The sequence below is a fragment of the Saccoglossus kowalevskii genome, chromosome 12 (genome assembly GCF_978046115.1).
Source record: "Saccoglossus kowalevskii chromosome 12, keSacKowa6.1, whole genome shotgun sequence".
Taxonomy (NCBI): Eukaryota; Metazoa; Hemichordata; class Enteropneusta; family Harrimaniidae; genus Saccoglossus; species Saccoglossus kowalevskii.
This window is the reverse complement of record NC_140652.1, coordinates 12,883,764-12,900,890: the sequence shown is the minus strand read 5'-3', so window position 1 is coordinate 12,900,890 and position 17,127 is coordinate 12,883,764. Positions and strand designations below refer to the sequence as shown.

General features: G+C 32.5%; 2 protein-coding genes across 2 annotated transcripts in view; both read left to right on the top strand.

The window, feature by feature from the left end:
• The window catches only part of LOC102801086 (uncharacterized), a 204,346-nt gene extending 203,915 nt beyond the window's left edge, over window positions 1–431 (top strand). The window contains exon 7 of the mRNA XM_085506139.1: window positions 324–431. Within this exon, the coding sequence (XP_085362265.1) occupies window positions 324–343 (20 nt within the window). The 3' untranslated portion in view covers window positions 344–431. The remainder of the gene's footprint in view (window positions 1–323) is intronic.
• Window positions 409–3,900, top strand: LOC144348657 (uncharacterized). The gene is made up of 5 exons (XM_085505901.1): window positions 409–426; window positions 718–867; window positions 2,228–2,356; window positions 3,105–3,269; window positions 3,669–3,900. Exons 1-5 carry the CDS (start codon window positions 409–411, stop codon window positions 3,708–3,710), a joined length of 504 nt encoding a protein of 167 aa, XP_085362027.1. The 3' UTR covers window positions 3,711–3,900.
• Window positions 3,901–17,127: the final 13,227 nt, after the last annotated feature.

Sequence of the window (17,127 nt, the reverse complement as noted above, 5' to 3'; positions counted from 1 at the left end):
CGAATGATACTGATTGCGATTATTTTTATAAGGCAGCTGAAATGGTTTTACTTTGTTAACTCTTAAGCATATTGTTAGGCATACATCATACATTCTAGTGCATGGGACTAAATACCGGTAACACAAATTGTGCTAAATTTGCATGATTTCAGTGTATGTTATAATCCCATGCTTACCTAATCATCCATATAATGTATTCATCATATCTGAGTGAAATGAAACTAATATTTTATTTTAAGGTGTATGACTATATGCAATTTATGATTAAGATATCATATTTTCAGTCTGTATGATGTCATTCTAATATCCTTAACACTTTACAGGCAAAGTGCTTGACATATAATTGGTGGACAGTAGTAAACGTGATGCCTTTAGACGATTCGGAATAATTGAAGGACACCGTAGATAATGGGGAACAGTACTTCGGTCAGTGTATTGTTTTTGTGGTTAAAAGTGTTGATTATAATTAATGATAACATTATTGTCACGCATCTTAAACATTATGTATTCATTCTACTTTGCATTATACACCCCCCTCACTGTAATGTTAAATTTCATGTAAAAAACAAAACAAATAATTTTAGCGTAATTGTGTTTTGAAAAAATAATTGTTAAGAACTGTGTATTTGGATGTTGTGGTTGCTTCTATTTCAGAATAATTTATATGTGTAAGAAACAGTAATAACAACTATTCATTCTAATTTTTGTATATATTAGAGCAGAAAAACAGGACAGGAAGAAAACACTGGGACCAGGATTAAAAATGACGAACAAAAGCCAGATGCAAGACGAGTGGACAATCCCATTTCCAAACTTGGGAAGACACAGGATGTGGCTGATAAACAAAAACCTAAAAGTGCAGATCAGGTAAAAAGATATGTTGTATTGCTGTGGTTCAGTGTATTGTACTAAAACTGCCTTTAAGGTAGCGAGACTATTATTTGCATACTTGTTTTCATCTTCTAATTGTGACTAAATGACTACACATAGACCCGGGAAAGTATATATTTTTAGAATCGCCAGACTTCAAGCTTTTCACAAGTGTATTTTGCATGCCCGTATCTGCATTCTACGGCGCGTTACTCAATCAAAGGTGAAAAATTACTTTTTCTGTAAAAAAAATAATTACGCATTTACGCTGGCGATAAGAAGTATTTTTTTCACTTTTCCTAGTTGTTCAATAGTCTGGTAAATTGAATGTGTCTGGTCAGTTTTATTCAAGCAACGCGTTTTAAAAAATAGTGTGCTGAATTTCAATTACTGTTTTAGTCACATTGCCCCCAACTCAAACCACAACTCGTTTGTAAATAATCGATGAAATAGTTTGTCTGGACACATTCAAGTCCCTCTCATTGTCACCTTAAAGCTGTGAAAATTTGGTGTTAATCCGACGACAAAAAGTATACGTTGTTTTTTGTTAAAGACCTTGTATTTTGAAAAACATAATCTCCTAGAAAACGTCCATGAAGTAACAGCAAAGATTTTCAAGCTTGTTTATCGGCACAATCAATTTGTTTTCCCATCAAGGTCTGTTTTACCATGTGTAGGGGCATCCAAATGTGTAAGGCTATTAGAAACCAAAAAAATAAAGGAATGGGATAGCTATAATTGGATAAATTCGGCATATGAAAACACCAAAATCAATGATTTTTTTCAGTGGCTGTGTGACCTTGTGTCTGACACATTCATATGCAAATGACTAATCTGTGAAACAAACAGGGGCGGAGACAAACCACTCGAATGTTTGGAAACACTCATTGTGTGTCAGATAGCTACTGATAACACATCCTAACATTGCTTTGTCTTGAGTTTATCTTTGAAACTTATAGGCACACAGATTAAACCTGTATTGTTGATTTTGGAAAACACTACTGAGGCTGCCTTGCTTCCCTTCAGAAAATATACATTTTAACCAACTTACATGACATTCTATGTTATGTTGACTTTATCATATGAAAGTTTATAGTGCATTTCATCAATTAATAAATAAATGTGAAAATCGTAATTTTTAACACAAATAATAGTCTCGCTACCTTAACTAGACAATTAGAATAGCATTTATTCATGGTGGACGTACTGCTGGTATTTCAATTTCAGATGTGTTCACACTTCCTGGGGGTCATGTTCACTAAAAAAAAAGGAAAAGCACGCCTCCAGTTGGAAAACAATTAAAGAACATGGACCCACTTTGGTAATTTCCAAAAAAGTACCTTTGCATATTCATTAGATAGACTATTGTTTTATGTTTCAGGGCAAAGACACCAGAAGTGGACGACACCCAGGTGCTAGAAGAAAAGTGTACATAGAGGACAGAACAGGACGTGTTCTCACTGCACAGAAGATTCCAACACACCAAGTAAGAAACAGTTATATAGTTAGGCGTGTCAGAAATTGTTTACTACTATTACTACAAAATTGGCTTAACGATTTTGATTTTAAATCTCTAGGGAAAAGCTATGATGACCATAATCTGGAATTTCTGACATGGTATTTACTCTCCTACTATATAAATAGGTTTGGTTTTGCGACAGTCGAATGTATAGAAACCTTTAAACAAAACTTATACTTTATTGTATATTGGCCTACCCTCTTTAAATAAAGTGTTAAATAAATAAATAAAATACTCCATGATTTATCTAGTACATGATTTATTAGTGCAAAACTATTTTCTCGTTTGATATCGGACTTTAATTACATGCATCCTTAAGTGGCATTGCTAATATTTGAAGCCGTATTTATGCAAGAAACAAATTAGTGCATTAAAAATGATATATTGCAGATTGATGTGTTCCTATAGTGTATGATTTGATGTTTCATACTTGAAACATAAATTTATTTAGAAATTATTTAAAGCCCATTGAAGTTACTATTTTGTATATGTATGTATGTATGTATGATTTGATGTTTCATATTTGAAACATAAATTTATTTAGAAATTATTAAAAGCCCATTGAAGTTATTATTTTGTATATGTATGTATGTATGATTTGATGTTTCATATTTGAAACATAAATTTATTTAGAAATTATTTAAAGCCCATTGAAGTTACTATTTTGTATATTCATCAACATGATTTAATTATTAATCTTTAATTGGCATGTCAGGACAAAGAAGCACGGCATGCGTGGGACACTGGACCGAGAACAAAAGCTCATAAAGAAGATCAACAACTGTTACCCAGTTTGAATACAAAGGAAAAGGCAAAAATCATTCCAGCCAGACATGGACCAGGACACGTTTTTGGCCAACAGACGGAAACCAGACGTATGGTAAGAAACTATCATATATCTATCGATGTCTGTTATCAAAGTCTGTGGCTCCACTACATCCAACTGAGTCGTACCTTTCTATGGCATTCAACACAATCTTGCTTACAATCTTGGGGGGGGGGGTTATTATCTACTACCTGAGTAACGCCATATCATGTAGAAAATGATACGATTACACTTTAAATAAATCATTCAGCACCTTGCCGGATGGTGTAGTATGGAGTCCCAATATACGTATTAAACTCGCCATCTTATATGTTGCTAAATTGCCTGTTCCCAAAATGTTGACTCTCATGTTTTGGATGAAATGTTGTGTACAAAGAACTACCATATATGTGGTATATACATATTGCATATCTTTTTTTACTAACACTATTACTATAATTTTTTTCATTCCAGACATTAAATAACAGAACAGAAATAACAGAGTATAGTAAGTAGTATAATGATTAGTTATCGCTTGCACAAACCAAGTTATTTATTTTGAACAGAAACTACCTAGATTAGTTTTGTGTAATTGAAATCTGTGTCAAAATACAGAGTTTGTGTGTTTTGTCTTCTAAAATGTGGTGACCGTCAAATTAGCACACAAAAACATTTGGTTACTGTACTAAAAACAAAACAAACAAAACACCTGTATAGAAAGTGTCTCAGACAGGGAAGCAGCAAATATTCTCAAACGCTGTGTCGCATTCCTGGGATCTTAATCATTTTATTCCCAGATAAGTGTGTTCAACCAGGTAAAATACATGCTCTTACATGACTTGTATCCCCCACCGAGCTGAACGAGAACAAAATATAAATTGTACACGCACATATGTCACTTTACATTTTCAGCAAGTACTGCTTTGATAATTGGAATATTTGGGTGAACCTTTCTCAGCTTTGTTCGTTTCGTGAAAATGTCTTCAAATCTTTAATTTTGATATAATTTTCAGTTTGATTTTTTCTAAGCAAAATGTCACAATATATAGGGCATTTGTTTTTCGTGGGTGATTTAGCCGATAAACTTGATATTTTGCATGGTGCATGTATTGCAACATTTTCTTAGTAGAAAAGTGAAACATGTTGATCAGTTTGGCAGTCATCTTGGATTTTGTGAAAAACAGAAGTTGTACAATTGGACTCACATTTTGAATGTGCATTCCAATTTGGAGACGTATTCTTCCTTCTAATATTACATAACTATATAGATCATGTGGGCCAACTGTTCAAAGCAGTTCATTCATCATGACCTCTATTCCACTCAATCTCTACTCAGTCACTGTGGTTCAGTGTCATTGTTTGTAAGACAAGCAAAATGACATGGTGAGTATGCAATTTTAGCAACGCGCCACAATGTTGGGGAACGACAGTCATTTGCAATTTCTATGCAACTAACCAGAAAAATGAATAATAAATATATCGTCGCATTTATTAGCCAATCAATCATAAGACATGTGTCATTCTATTTCTTTAGTTTAGTCCACTCCAGCATTATAATTCCGTTAACAAACAAACAAGTCATTCACTACAAAGGTGCATGGACCCCCCCCCCCCAATTCTCATCAACTGACTTTCCACCGAAGAACACAAAATTGTATAGATGTATAGGCAAGGTGATATATTCATGATTATATAGAAGGCGAAAAAGTCACATAAAACGGCCAGTAAATCTAAAAACGGAGCAAAATGAAACATTTTTTATTTTTCTGTTTAGCCTTGGTCATTCATGCACCTTGGTCATGGCGTGCTCAAACATAAACAAACTTTTCATTTTAATAGTGACAGAAAACTATAAATTATTTGTGTTAAAAATTGTAGAATTTTATGTTGAATGGTCGATGTAGCTTAGCCATTCGTCATTTTATAGTTTGTGGGCAGTTAATACCAATGATGCTCTGCTTCATTTCATATTTGAAGCATCCAGTGTACCCTGGTATCGATCTTGATATTCCGGCCGAACCACGACAACAGTGTGCACCTTCCTTAATTTAACTCAATATTATTAGATGACTAGATTTATTGTTTAGTTAATTATTCACTAGTTTTTATTTCGCTATTTTCGCTGTAAAATTCGCTAAATTAAATTTACGTGGACATGTAAAAAATGGCGCTGAACAAGCGTGACATAGCTTTACTTAAATCAACCAAAACAAAAAGTACAAGAAAAGAATTATTTCCATTTGTATGCCTTTAAATTCGCGTGTTTGTTTAACATTACCTACTTAACGCTTCAAACAAAATACTGTAAATAGTCTCTTTGTCCCGTACATCATCCTGAAAGGATTCACACCTCCATCTAAAATATTTCCGTAGACACCCATGAGATTGACACACCAGAACTGCGAATTACCTTGCAAAAACTGCGTACTCATTTGCAAGGTGTCCGCACATGGATCTTTTCATTGTCACATTTTCCGGATTTCCTGAAAGTTCTTACGATTAAACTATCATTAATTACTGTCGGCAGTGGCATGTTTCGTCGACGGTGCTACGTTTCGGTGCATGCATGTTTGCCAGAGAGAGAGAGTGAGGTCAAACACGGGTCACATTTCAATTACATATTTTCAATTACATAGAGTTTGCCGACCGCATTAACAACTGTTTCGTCGTTCTTTTTTTCTGTGCTTTGAAACGTCGGAGCCACAGGTTTTGACAGTAGAATAACGCATCTAGAAATGATGATACAAACATAACTTTTCATTTGTAACCTCAAAACAGACAGAACACTTGGATATAAAGTGCTGTGCTCCGATGTAAAAGCGTGTGTGCGCTCCTGTACTTTATGTGAATCTGTGCGTCCTCACATAGTCTATATACACACTCTTGCATACGTCAATAATAGTATTAAGTGCCAACTCACAAACCCACATCCAAAAGGCCACTATCCCAGCATTTGTTTGTTAGTTTGAACGAATAAATGACCGCTTTATGTACCACAGCTGATTATTTCAGAATATAATTTTTATTTCTCTCTATAAATTATATTTTTGAAGTGAAATATTCTATTTTGTTGTAATTTTAAGAAATGATAATGTACCATCATAACATTTCCGTTCTGTGTTTTGCATAAAGTGCAATTATTTGGTTTGCCACAAAGAATCTGTGATCCCCTGTAACTGACTTGAGCCAGATGTCTTGATCATTTTTGTGTTCCATGGACACATTTTATAGACAGCTGTGAATAGGCAAGTATAGCATTCAAATGCAAATGACGCACCAACCCAATTATTTATGCAAAAACTGAATAGCCAATAAATACATAGCTGAACTGCCTGGCACCTGGTTACACCTTATAAAAAGATGTGGTTTGTGACATTTCTGATCACAACTGCTTGGCCATGATGACTGAATCTTCAGCAGACCGGAGGCATTTGTGAGTACATGGTAAAACTCTTCACACATTCTAGTAACCAAACTAAACTACTGGCTTTAGTTGCTGTTACACCATTGCAAATATTGTTCGGAATGCAAGGCCCAATGAATATGTAAACTTGCATTGTATACTAATATATATTTTCTTTTCTTTTTTGAACTTTTCTTTATTATGTGTGCACACTGATTCTATGGACGATTATAGTTGGTAAGTAAATATTTTCTATGAACAATTTTTGACTACACCTTTGTGATTTTACATTTGTAATTTTTATCATAGACTATGCTAACTCTTATCCTTCTTTGTCATTTTCTTTCACTTATTTCACACTGGACGAGTATAGCACAAAAGTGTAAGTTTCCTATTGTCAAATACATTTTTACCACAATAACAATTTAATTTAAATGACTCCTATAAAAATGAATTGCCTATTACCACAGTAATGTAAACAAATGTAATTCATACTTTTTTTTTATTTGTTAATGCTCCATGGATTAATATAGATCGTAAGTATATTTTTGGTATATTTCTATACACACGACACAAAGGATAAACTGCTATATTATTCTTTTGATGTAAGAAAATGCTCAGTAAAATTAATCATTGACTTGAACAAAAAGTAATATTTTTCTATCATTTGCTCTCTCATTCAATGGAAAATTACTATTTCTATAGACACTACATAAGTATTATAGACTACTAAAAATACTTTTGTGACATTAACGGGTTGACGGAAATGTAACTTTTCTTTCTTTCTTTTCATTGTCAATGGAAAATTGCAGGGAGTAAGTATCAGTTTACTATTTCACAGTAAGATAATATAATCCGATGCACTCTATGAGGACTATTTAGCTTTAAATACTTGTGTGACATTAATGGGTTGACGGAAATGTAACTTTTCTTTCTTTTCATATTCTATGGGAAATTGCAGTAGGTAAGTATCAGTTTACTATTTCACAGTAAAATAATATAATCCGATGCACTCTATGAGGACTATTTCGATTTAAATACTTGTGTGACATTAATGGGTTGACGGAAATGTAACGTTTCTTTCTTTTCATATTCTATGGAAAATTGCAGACAGTAAGTATCAGTTTACTATTTCACAGTAAAATAATATAATCCGATGCACTCTATGAGGACTATTTCGCTTTAAATACTTGTGTGACATTAATGGGTTGACAGAAATGTAACGTTTCTTTCTTTCTTTCTTTTCATATTCAATGGGAAAATTGCAGACCGTAAGTATCAGTTTACTATTTCACAGTAAAATAATATAATCCGATGCACTCTATGAGGACTATTTCGCTTTAAATACTTGTGTGACATTAATGGGTTGACAGAAATGTAACGTTTCTTTCTTTCTTTCTTTTCATATTCAATGGGAAAATTGCAGACCGTAAGTATCAGTTTACTATTTCACAGTAAAATAATATAATCCGATGCACTCTATGAGGACTATTTCGCTGTAAATACTTGTGTGACATTGAAATGACGGAAATGTAACTTTTCTTTCTTTTCATATTCAATGGAAAATTGCAGGGAGTAAGTATCGGTTTACTATTTCACAGTAAGATAATATAATCCGATGCACTCTATGAGGACTATTTCGCTTTAAATACTTGTGTGACATTAATGGGTTGACGGAAATGTAACGTTTCTTTCTTTCTTTTCATATTCTATGGGAAATTGCAGTAGGTAAGTATCAGTTTACTATTTCACAGTAAAATAATATAATCCGATGCACTCTATGAGGACTATTTCGCTGTAAATACTTGTGTGACATTGAAATGACGGAAATGTAACTTTTCTTTCTTTCTTTTCATATTCTATGGGAAATTGCAGCGGGTAAGTATCAGTTTACTATTTCACAGTAAGATAATATAACCCGATGCACTCTATGAGGACTATTTCGCTTTAAATACTTGTGTGACATTAATGGGTTGACGGAAATGTAACTTTTCTTTCTTTCTTTTCATATTCTATGGGAAATTGCAGTAGGTAAGTATCAGTTTACTATTTCACAGTAAAATAATATAATCCGATGCACTCTATGAGGACTATTTCGCTTTAAATACTTGTGTGACATTAATGGGTTGACGGAAATGTAACTTTTCTTTCTTTCTTTTCATATTCTATGGGAAATTGCAGCGGGTAAGTATCAGTTTACTATTTCACAGTAAAATATATAATCCGATGCACTCTATGAGGACTATTTCGCTTTAAATACTTGTGTGACATTAATGGGTTGACGGAAATGTAACTTTTCTTTCTTTCTTTTCATATTCTATGGGAAATTGCAGTAGGTAAGTATCAGTTTACTATTTCACAGTAAAATAATATAATCCGATGCACTCTATGAGGACTATTTCGCTTTAAATACTTGTGTGACATTAATGGGTTGACGGAAATGTAACTTTTCTTTCTTTCTTTTCATATTCTATGGGAAATTGCAGCGGGTAAGTATCAGTTTACTATTTCACAGTAAAATAATATAATCCGATGCACTCTATGAGGACTATTTCGCTTTAAATACTTGTGTGACATTAATGGGTTGACGGAAATGTAACTTTTCTTTCTTTCTTTTCATATTCTATGGGAAATTGCAGTAGGTAAGTATCAGTTTACTATTTCACAGTAAAATAATATAATCCGATGCACTCTATGAGGACTATTTCGCTTTAAATACTTGTGTGACATTAATGGGTTGACGGAAATGTAACTTTTCTTTCTTTCTTTTCATATTCTATGGGAAATTGCAGCGGGTAAGTATCAGTTTACTATTTCACAGTAAAATAATATAATCCGATGCACTCTATGAGGACTATTTCGCTTTAAATACTTGTGTGACATTAATGGGTTGACGGAAATGTAACTTTTCTTTCTTTCTTTTCATATTCTATGGGAAATTGCAGCGGGTAAGTATCAGTTTACTATTTCACAGTAAAATAATATAATCCGATGCACTCTATGAGGACTATTTCGCTTTAAATACTTGTGTGACATTAATGGGTTGACGGAAATGTAACGTTTCTTTCTTTTCATATTCTATGGGGAAATTGCAGCGAGTAAGTATCAGTTTACTATTTCACAGTAAAATAATATAATCCGATGCACTCTATGAGGACTATTTCGCTTTAAATACTTGTGTGACATTAATGGGTTGACGGAAATGTAACTTTTCTTTCTTTCTTTTCATATTCTATGGGAAATTGCAGTAGGTAAGTATCAGTTTACTATTTCACAGTAAAATAATATAATCTGATGCACTCTATGAGGACTATTTCGATTTAAATACTTGTGTGACATTAATGGGTTGACGGAAATGTAACTTTTCCTTCTTTCTTTTCATATTCAATGGAAAATTGCAGGGAGTAAGTATCAGTTTACTATTTCACAGTAAAATAATATAATCCGATGCACTCTATGAGGACTATTTCGCTTTAAATACTTGTGTGACATTAATGGGTTGACGGAAATGTAACTTTTCTTTCTTTCTTTTCATATTCTATGGGAAATTGCAGTAGGTAAGTATCAGTTTACTATTTCACAGTAAAATAATATAATCCGATGCACTCTATGAGGACTATTTCGATTTAAATACTTGTGTGACATTAATGGGTTGACGGAAATGTAACGTTTCTTTCTTTTCATATTCTATGGAAAATTGCAGACAGTAAGTATCAGTTTACTATTTCACAGTAAAATAATATAATCCGATGCACTCTATGAGGACTATTTCGATTTAAATACTTGTGTGACATTAATGGGTTGACGGAAATGTAACGTTTCTTTCTTTTCATATTCTATGGAAAATTGCAGACAGTAAGTATCAGTTTACTATTTCACAGTAAAATAATATAATCCGATGCACTCTATGAGGACTATTTCGCTTTAAATACTTGTGTGACATTAATGGGTTGACAGAAATGTAACGTTTCTTTCTTTCTTTCTTTTCATATTCAATGGGAAAATTGCAGACCGTAAGTATCAGTTTACTATTTCACAGTAAAATAATATAATCTGATGCACTCTATGAGGACTATTTCGCTTTAAATACTTGTGTGACATTAATGGGTTGACAGAAATGTAACGTTTCTTTCTTTCTTTCTTTTCATATTCAATGGGAAAATTGCAGACCGTAAGTATCAGTTTACTATTTCACAGTAAAATAATATAATCCGATGCACTCTATGAGGACTATTTCGCTGTAAATACTTGTGTGACATTGAAATGACGGAAATATAACTTTTCTTTCTTTCTTTTCATATTCTATGGGAAATTGCAGTAGGTAAGTATCAGTTTACTATTTCACAGTAAAATAATATAATCCGATGCACTCTATGAGGACTATTTCGCTTTAAATACTTGTGTGACATTAATGGGTTGACGGAAATGTAACTTTTCTTTCTTTCTTTTCATATTCTATGGGAAATTGCAGCGGGTAAGTATCAGTTTACTATTTCACAGTAAAATAATATAATCCGATGCACTCTATGAGGACTATTTCGCTGTAAATACTTGTGTGACATTGAAATGACGGAAATATAACTTTTCTTTCTTTCTTTTCATATTCTATGGGAAATTGCAGTAGGTAAGTATCAGTTTACTATTTCACAGTAAAATAATATAATCCGATGCACTCTATGAGGACTATTTCGCTTTAAATACTTGTGTGACATTAATGGGTTGACGGAAATGTAACTTTTCTTTCTTTCTTTTCATATTCAATGGAAAATTGCAGACCGTAAGTATCAGTTTACTATTTCACAGTAAAATAATATAATCCGATGCACTCTATGAGGACTATTTCGCTTTAAATACTTGTGTGACATTAATGGGTTGACGGAAATGTAACTTTTCTTTCTTTCTTTTCATATTCAATGGAAAATTGCAGACCGTAAGTATCAGTTTACTATTTCACAGTAAAATAATATAATCAGATGCACTCTATGAGGACTATTTCGCTTTAAATACTTGTGTGACATTAATGGGTTGACGGAAATGTAACCTTTCTTTCTTTTCATATTCTATGGGAAATTGCAGTAGGTAAGTATCAGTTTACTATTTCACAGTAAAATAATATAATCCGATGCACTCTATGAGGACTATTTCGCTTTAAATACTTGTGTGACATTAATGGGTTGACGGAAATGTAACTTTTCTTTCTTTCTTTTCATATTCAATGGAAAATTGCAGGGAGTAAGTATCAGTTTACTATTTCACAGTAAAATAATATAATCCGATGCACTCTATGAGGACTATTTCGCTTTAAATACTTGTGTGACATTAATGGGTTGACGGAAATGTAACTTTTCTTTCTTTCTTTTCATATTCAATGGAAAATTGCAGGGAGTAAGTATCAGTTTACTATTTCACAGTAAAATAATATAATCCGATGCACTCTATGAGGACTATTTCGCTTTAAATACTTGTGTGACATTAATGGGTTGACGGAAATGTAACTTTTCTTTCTTTCTTTTCATATTCAATGGAAAATTGCAGACCGTAAGTATCAGTTTACTATTTCACAGTAAAATAATATAATCAGATGCACTCTATGAGGACTATTTCGCTTTAAATACTTGTGTGACATTAATGGGTTGACGGAAATGTAACCTTTCTTTCTTTTCATATTCTATGGGAAATTGCAGTAGGTAAGTATCAGTTTACTATTTCACAGTAAAATAATATAATCCGATGCACTCTATGAGGACTATTTCGCTTTAAATACTTGTGTGACATTAATGGGTTGACGGAAATGTAACTTTTCTTTCTTTCTTTTCATATTCAATGGAAAATTGCAGGGAGTAAGTATCAGTTTACTATTTCACAGTAAAATAATATAATCCGATGCACTCTATGAGGACTATTTCGCTTTAAATACTTGTGTGACATTAATGGGTTGACGGAAATGTAACTTTTCTTTCTTTCTTTTCATATTCTATGGGAAATTGCAGTAGGTAAGTATCAGTTTACTATTTCACAGTAAAATAATCCGATGCACTCTATGAGGACTATTTCGCTTTAAATACTTGTGTGACATTAATGGGTTGACGGAAATGTAACTTTTCTTTCTTTTCATATTCTATGGGGAAATTGCAGCGGGTAAGTATCAGTTTACTATTTCACAGTAAAATAATATAATCCGATGCACTCTATGAGGACTATTTCGTTTTAAATACTTGTGTGACATTAATGGGTTGACGGAAATGTAACGTTTCTTTCTTTTCATATTCTATGGGGAAATTGCAGCGAGTAAGTATCAGTTTACTATTTCACAGTAAAATAATATAATCCGATGCACTCTATGAGGACTATTTCGCTTTAAATACTTGTGTGACATTAATGGGTTGACGGAAATGTAACTTTTCTTTCTTTCTTTTCATATTCTATGGGAAATTGCAGCGGGTAAGTATCAGTTTACTATTTCACAGTAAAATAATATAATCCGATGCACTCTATGAGGACTATTTCGCTTTAAATACTTGTGTGACATTAATGGGTTGACGGAAATGTAACTTTTCTTTCTTTCTTTTCATATTCAATGGGAAATTGCAGTAGGTAAGTATCAGTTTACTATTTCACAGTAAAATAATATAATCCGATGCACTCTATGAGGACTATTTCGTTTTAAATACTTGTGTGACATTAATGGGTTGACGAAAATGTAACTTTTCTTTCTTTCTTTTCATATTCAATGGGAAATTGCAGACAGTAAGTATCAGTTTACTATTTCACAGTAAAATAATATAATCCGATGCACTCTATGAGGACTATTTCGCTTTAAATACTTGTGTGACATTAATGGGTTGACGGAAATGTAACTTTTCTTTCTTTTCATATTCTATGGGAAATTGCAGTAGGTAAGTATCAGTTTACTATTTCACAGTAAAATAATCCGATGCACTCTATGAGGACTATTTCGCTTTAAATACTTGTGTGACATTAATGGGTTGACGGAAATGTAACTTTTCTTTCTTTCTTTTCATATTCTATGGGAAATTGCAGTAGGTAAGTATCAGTTTACTATTTCACAGTAAAATAATATAATCCGATGCACTCTATGAGGACTATTTCGCTTTAAATACTTGTGTGACATTAATGGGTTGACGGAAATGTAACTTTTCTTTCTTTCTTTCTTTTCATATTCAATGGAAAATTGCAGACAGTAAGTATCAGTTTACTATTTCACAGTAAAATAATATAATCCGATGCACTCTATGAGGACTATTTCGCTTTAAATACTTGTGTGACATTAATGGGTTGACGGAAATGTAACTTTTCTTTTTTTCTTTTCATATTCTATGGGAAATTGCAGTAGGTAAGTATCAGTTTACTATTTCACAGTAAAATAATATAATCCGATGCACTCTATGAGGACTATTTCGCTTTAAATACTTGTGTGACATTAATGGGTTGACGGAAATGTAACTTTTCTTTCTTTCTTTTCATATTCTATGGGAAATTGCAGTAGGTAAGTATCAGTTTACTATTTCACAGTAAAATAATATAATCCGATGCACTCTATGAGGACTATTTCGCTTTAAATACTTGTGTGACATTAATGGGTTGACGGAAATGTAACTTTTCTTTCTTTCTTTTCATATTCTATGGGAAATTGCAGTAGGTAAGTATCAGTTTACTATTTCACAGTAAAATAATATAATCCGATGCATTCTATGAGGACTATTTCGCTTTAAATACTTGTGTGACATTAATGGGTTGACGGAAATGTAACTTTTCTTTCTTTTCATATTCTATGGGAAATTGCAGCGGGTAAGTATCAGTTTACTATTTCACAGTAAAATAATATAATCCGATGCACTCTATGAGGACTATTTCGCTTTAAATACTTGTGTGACATTAATGGGTTGACGGAAATGTAACTTTTCTTTCTTTTCATATTCTATGGGAAATTGCAGTAGGTAAGTATCAGTTTACTATTTCACAGTAAAATAATATAATCCGATGCACTCTATGAGGACTATTTCGCTTTAAATACTTGTGTGACATTAATGGGTTGACGGAAATGTAACTTTTCTTTCTTTCTTTTCATATTCTATGGGAAATTGCAGCGGGTAAGTATCAGTTTACTATTTCACAGTAAAATAATATAATCCGATGCACTCTATGAGGACTATTTCGTTTTAAATACTTGTGTGACATTAATGGGTTGACGGAAATGTAACGTTTCTTTCTTTTCATATTCTATGGGAAATTGCAGCGGGTAAGTATCAGTTTACTATTTCACAGTAAAATAATATAATCCGATGCACTCTATGAGGACTATTTCGCTTTAAATACTTGTGTGACATTAATGGGTTGACGGAAATGTAACTTTTCTTTCTTTCTTTTCATATTCTATGGGAAATTGCAGCGGGTAAGTATCAGTTTACTATTTCACAGTAAAATAATATAATCCGATGCACTCTATGAGGACTATTTCGCTTTAAATACTTGTGTGACATTAATGGGTTGACGGAAATGTAACTTTTCTTTCTTTCTTTTCATATTCAATGGAAAATTGCAGACCGTAAGTATCAGTTTACTATTTCACAGTAAAATAATATAATCCGATGCACTCTATGAGGACTATTTCGCTTTAAATACTTGTGTGACATTAATGGGTTGACGGAAATGTAACTTTTCTTTCTTTCTTTTCATATTCAATGGGAAATTGCAGTAGGTAAGTATCAGTTTACTATTTCACAGTAAAATAATATAATCCGATGCACTCTATGAGGACTATTTCGCTTTAAATACTTGTGTGACATTAATGGGTTGACGGAAATGTAACTTTTCTTTCTTTCTTTTCATATTCAATGGAAAATTGCAGGGAGTAAGTATCAGTTTACTATTTCACAGTAAAATAATATAATCCGATGCACTCTATGAGGACTATTTCGCTTTAAATACTTGTGTGACATTAATGGGTTGACGGAAATGTAACTTTTCTTTCTTTCTTTTCATATTCAATGGAAAATTGCAGGGAGTAAGTATCAGTTTACTATTTCCCAGTAAAATAATATAATCCGATGCACTCTATGAGGACTATTTCGCTTTAAATACTTGTGTGACATTAATGGGTTGACGGAAATGTAACTTTTCTTTCTTTCTTTTCATATTCAATGGAAAATTGCAGGGAGTAAGTATCAGTTTACTATTTCACAGTAAAATAATATAATCCGATGCACTCTATGAGGACTATTTCGCTTTAAATACTTGTGTGACATTAATGGGTTGACGGAAATGTAACTTTTCTTTCTTTCTTTTCATATTCTATGGGAAATTGCAGCGGGTAAGTATCAGTTTACTATTTCACAGTAAAATAATATAATCCGATGCACTCTATGAGGACTATTTCGCTTTAAATACTTGTGTGACATTAATGGGTTGACGGAAATGTAACTTTTCTTTCTTTCTTTTCATATTCTATGGGAAATTGCAGCGGGTAAGTATCAGTTTACTATTTCACAGTAAAATAATATAATCCGATGCACTCTGAGAACTATTTCGCTTTAAATACTTGTGTGACATTAATGGGTTGACGGAAATGTAACTTTTCTTTCTTTTCATATTCTATGGGAAATTGCAGCGGGTAAGTATCAGTTTACTATTTCACAGTAAAATAATCCGATGCACTCTATGAGGACTATTTCGCTTTAAATACTTGTGTGACATTAATGGGTTGACGGAAATGTAACTTTTCTTTCTTTCTTTTCATATTCAATGGAAAATTGCAGTAGGTTAGTATCAGTTTACTATTTCACAGTAAAATAATATAATCCGATGCACTCTATGAGGACTATTTCGCTTTAAATACTTGTGTGACATTAATGGGTTGACGAAAATGTAACTTTTCTTTCTTTCTTTCTTTTCATATTCAATGGAAAATTGCAGACAGTAAGTATCAGTTTACTATTTCACAGTAAAATAATATAATCCGATGCACTCTATGAGGACTATTTCGCTTTAAATACTTGTGTGACATTAATGGGTTGACGGAAATGTAACTTTTCTTTCTTTCTTTTCATATTCAATGGAAAATTGCAGTAGGTTAGTATCAGTTTACTATTTCACAGTAAAATAATATAATCCGATACACTCTATGAGGACTACATGTATTTCACTTTAAATACTTGTGTGACATTAATGGGTTGACGAAAATGTAACTTTTCTTTCTTTCTTTTCATATTCAATGGAAAATTGCAGACAGTAAGTATCAGTTTACTATTTCACAGTAAAATAATATAATCCGATGCACTCTATGAGGACTATTTCGCTTTAAATACTTGTGTGACATTAATGGGTTGACGGAAATGTAACTTTTCTTTCTTTCTTTTCATATTCTATGGGAAATTGCAGTAGGTAAGTATCAGTTTACTATTTCACAGTAAAATAATATAATCCGATGCACTCTATGAGGACTATTTCGCTTTAAATACTTGTGTGACATTAATGGGTTGACGGAAATGTAACTTTTCTTTCTTTCTTTTC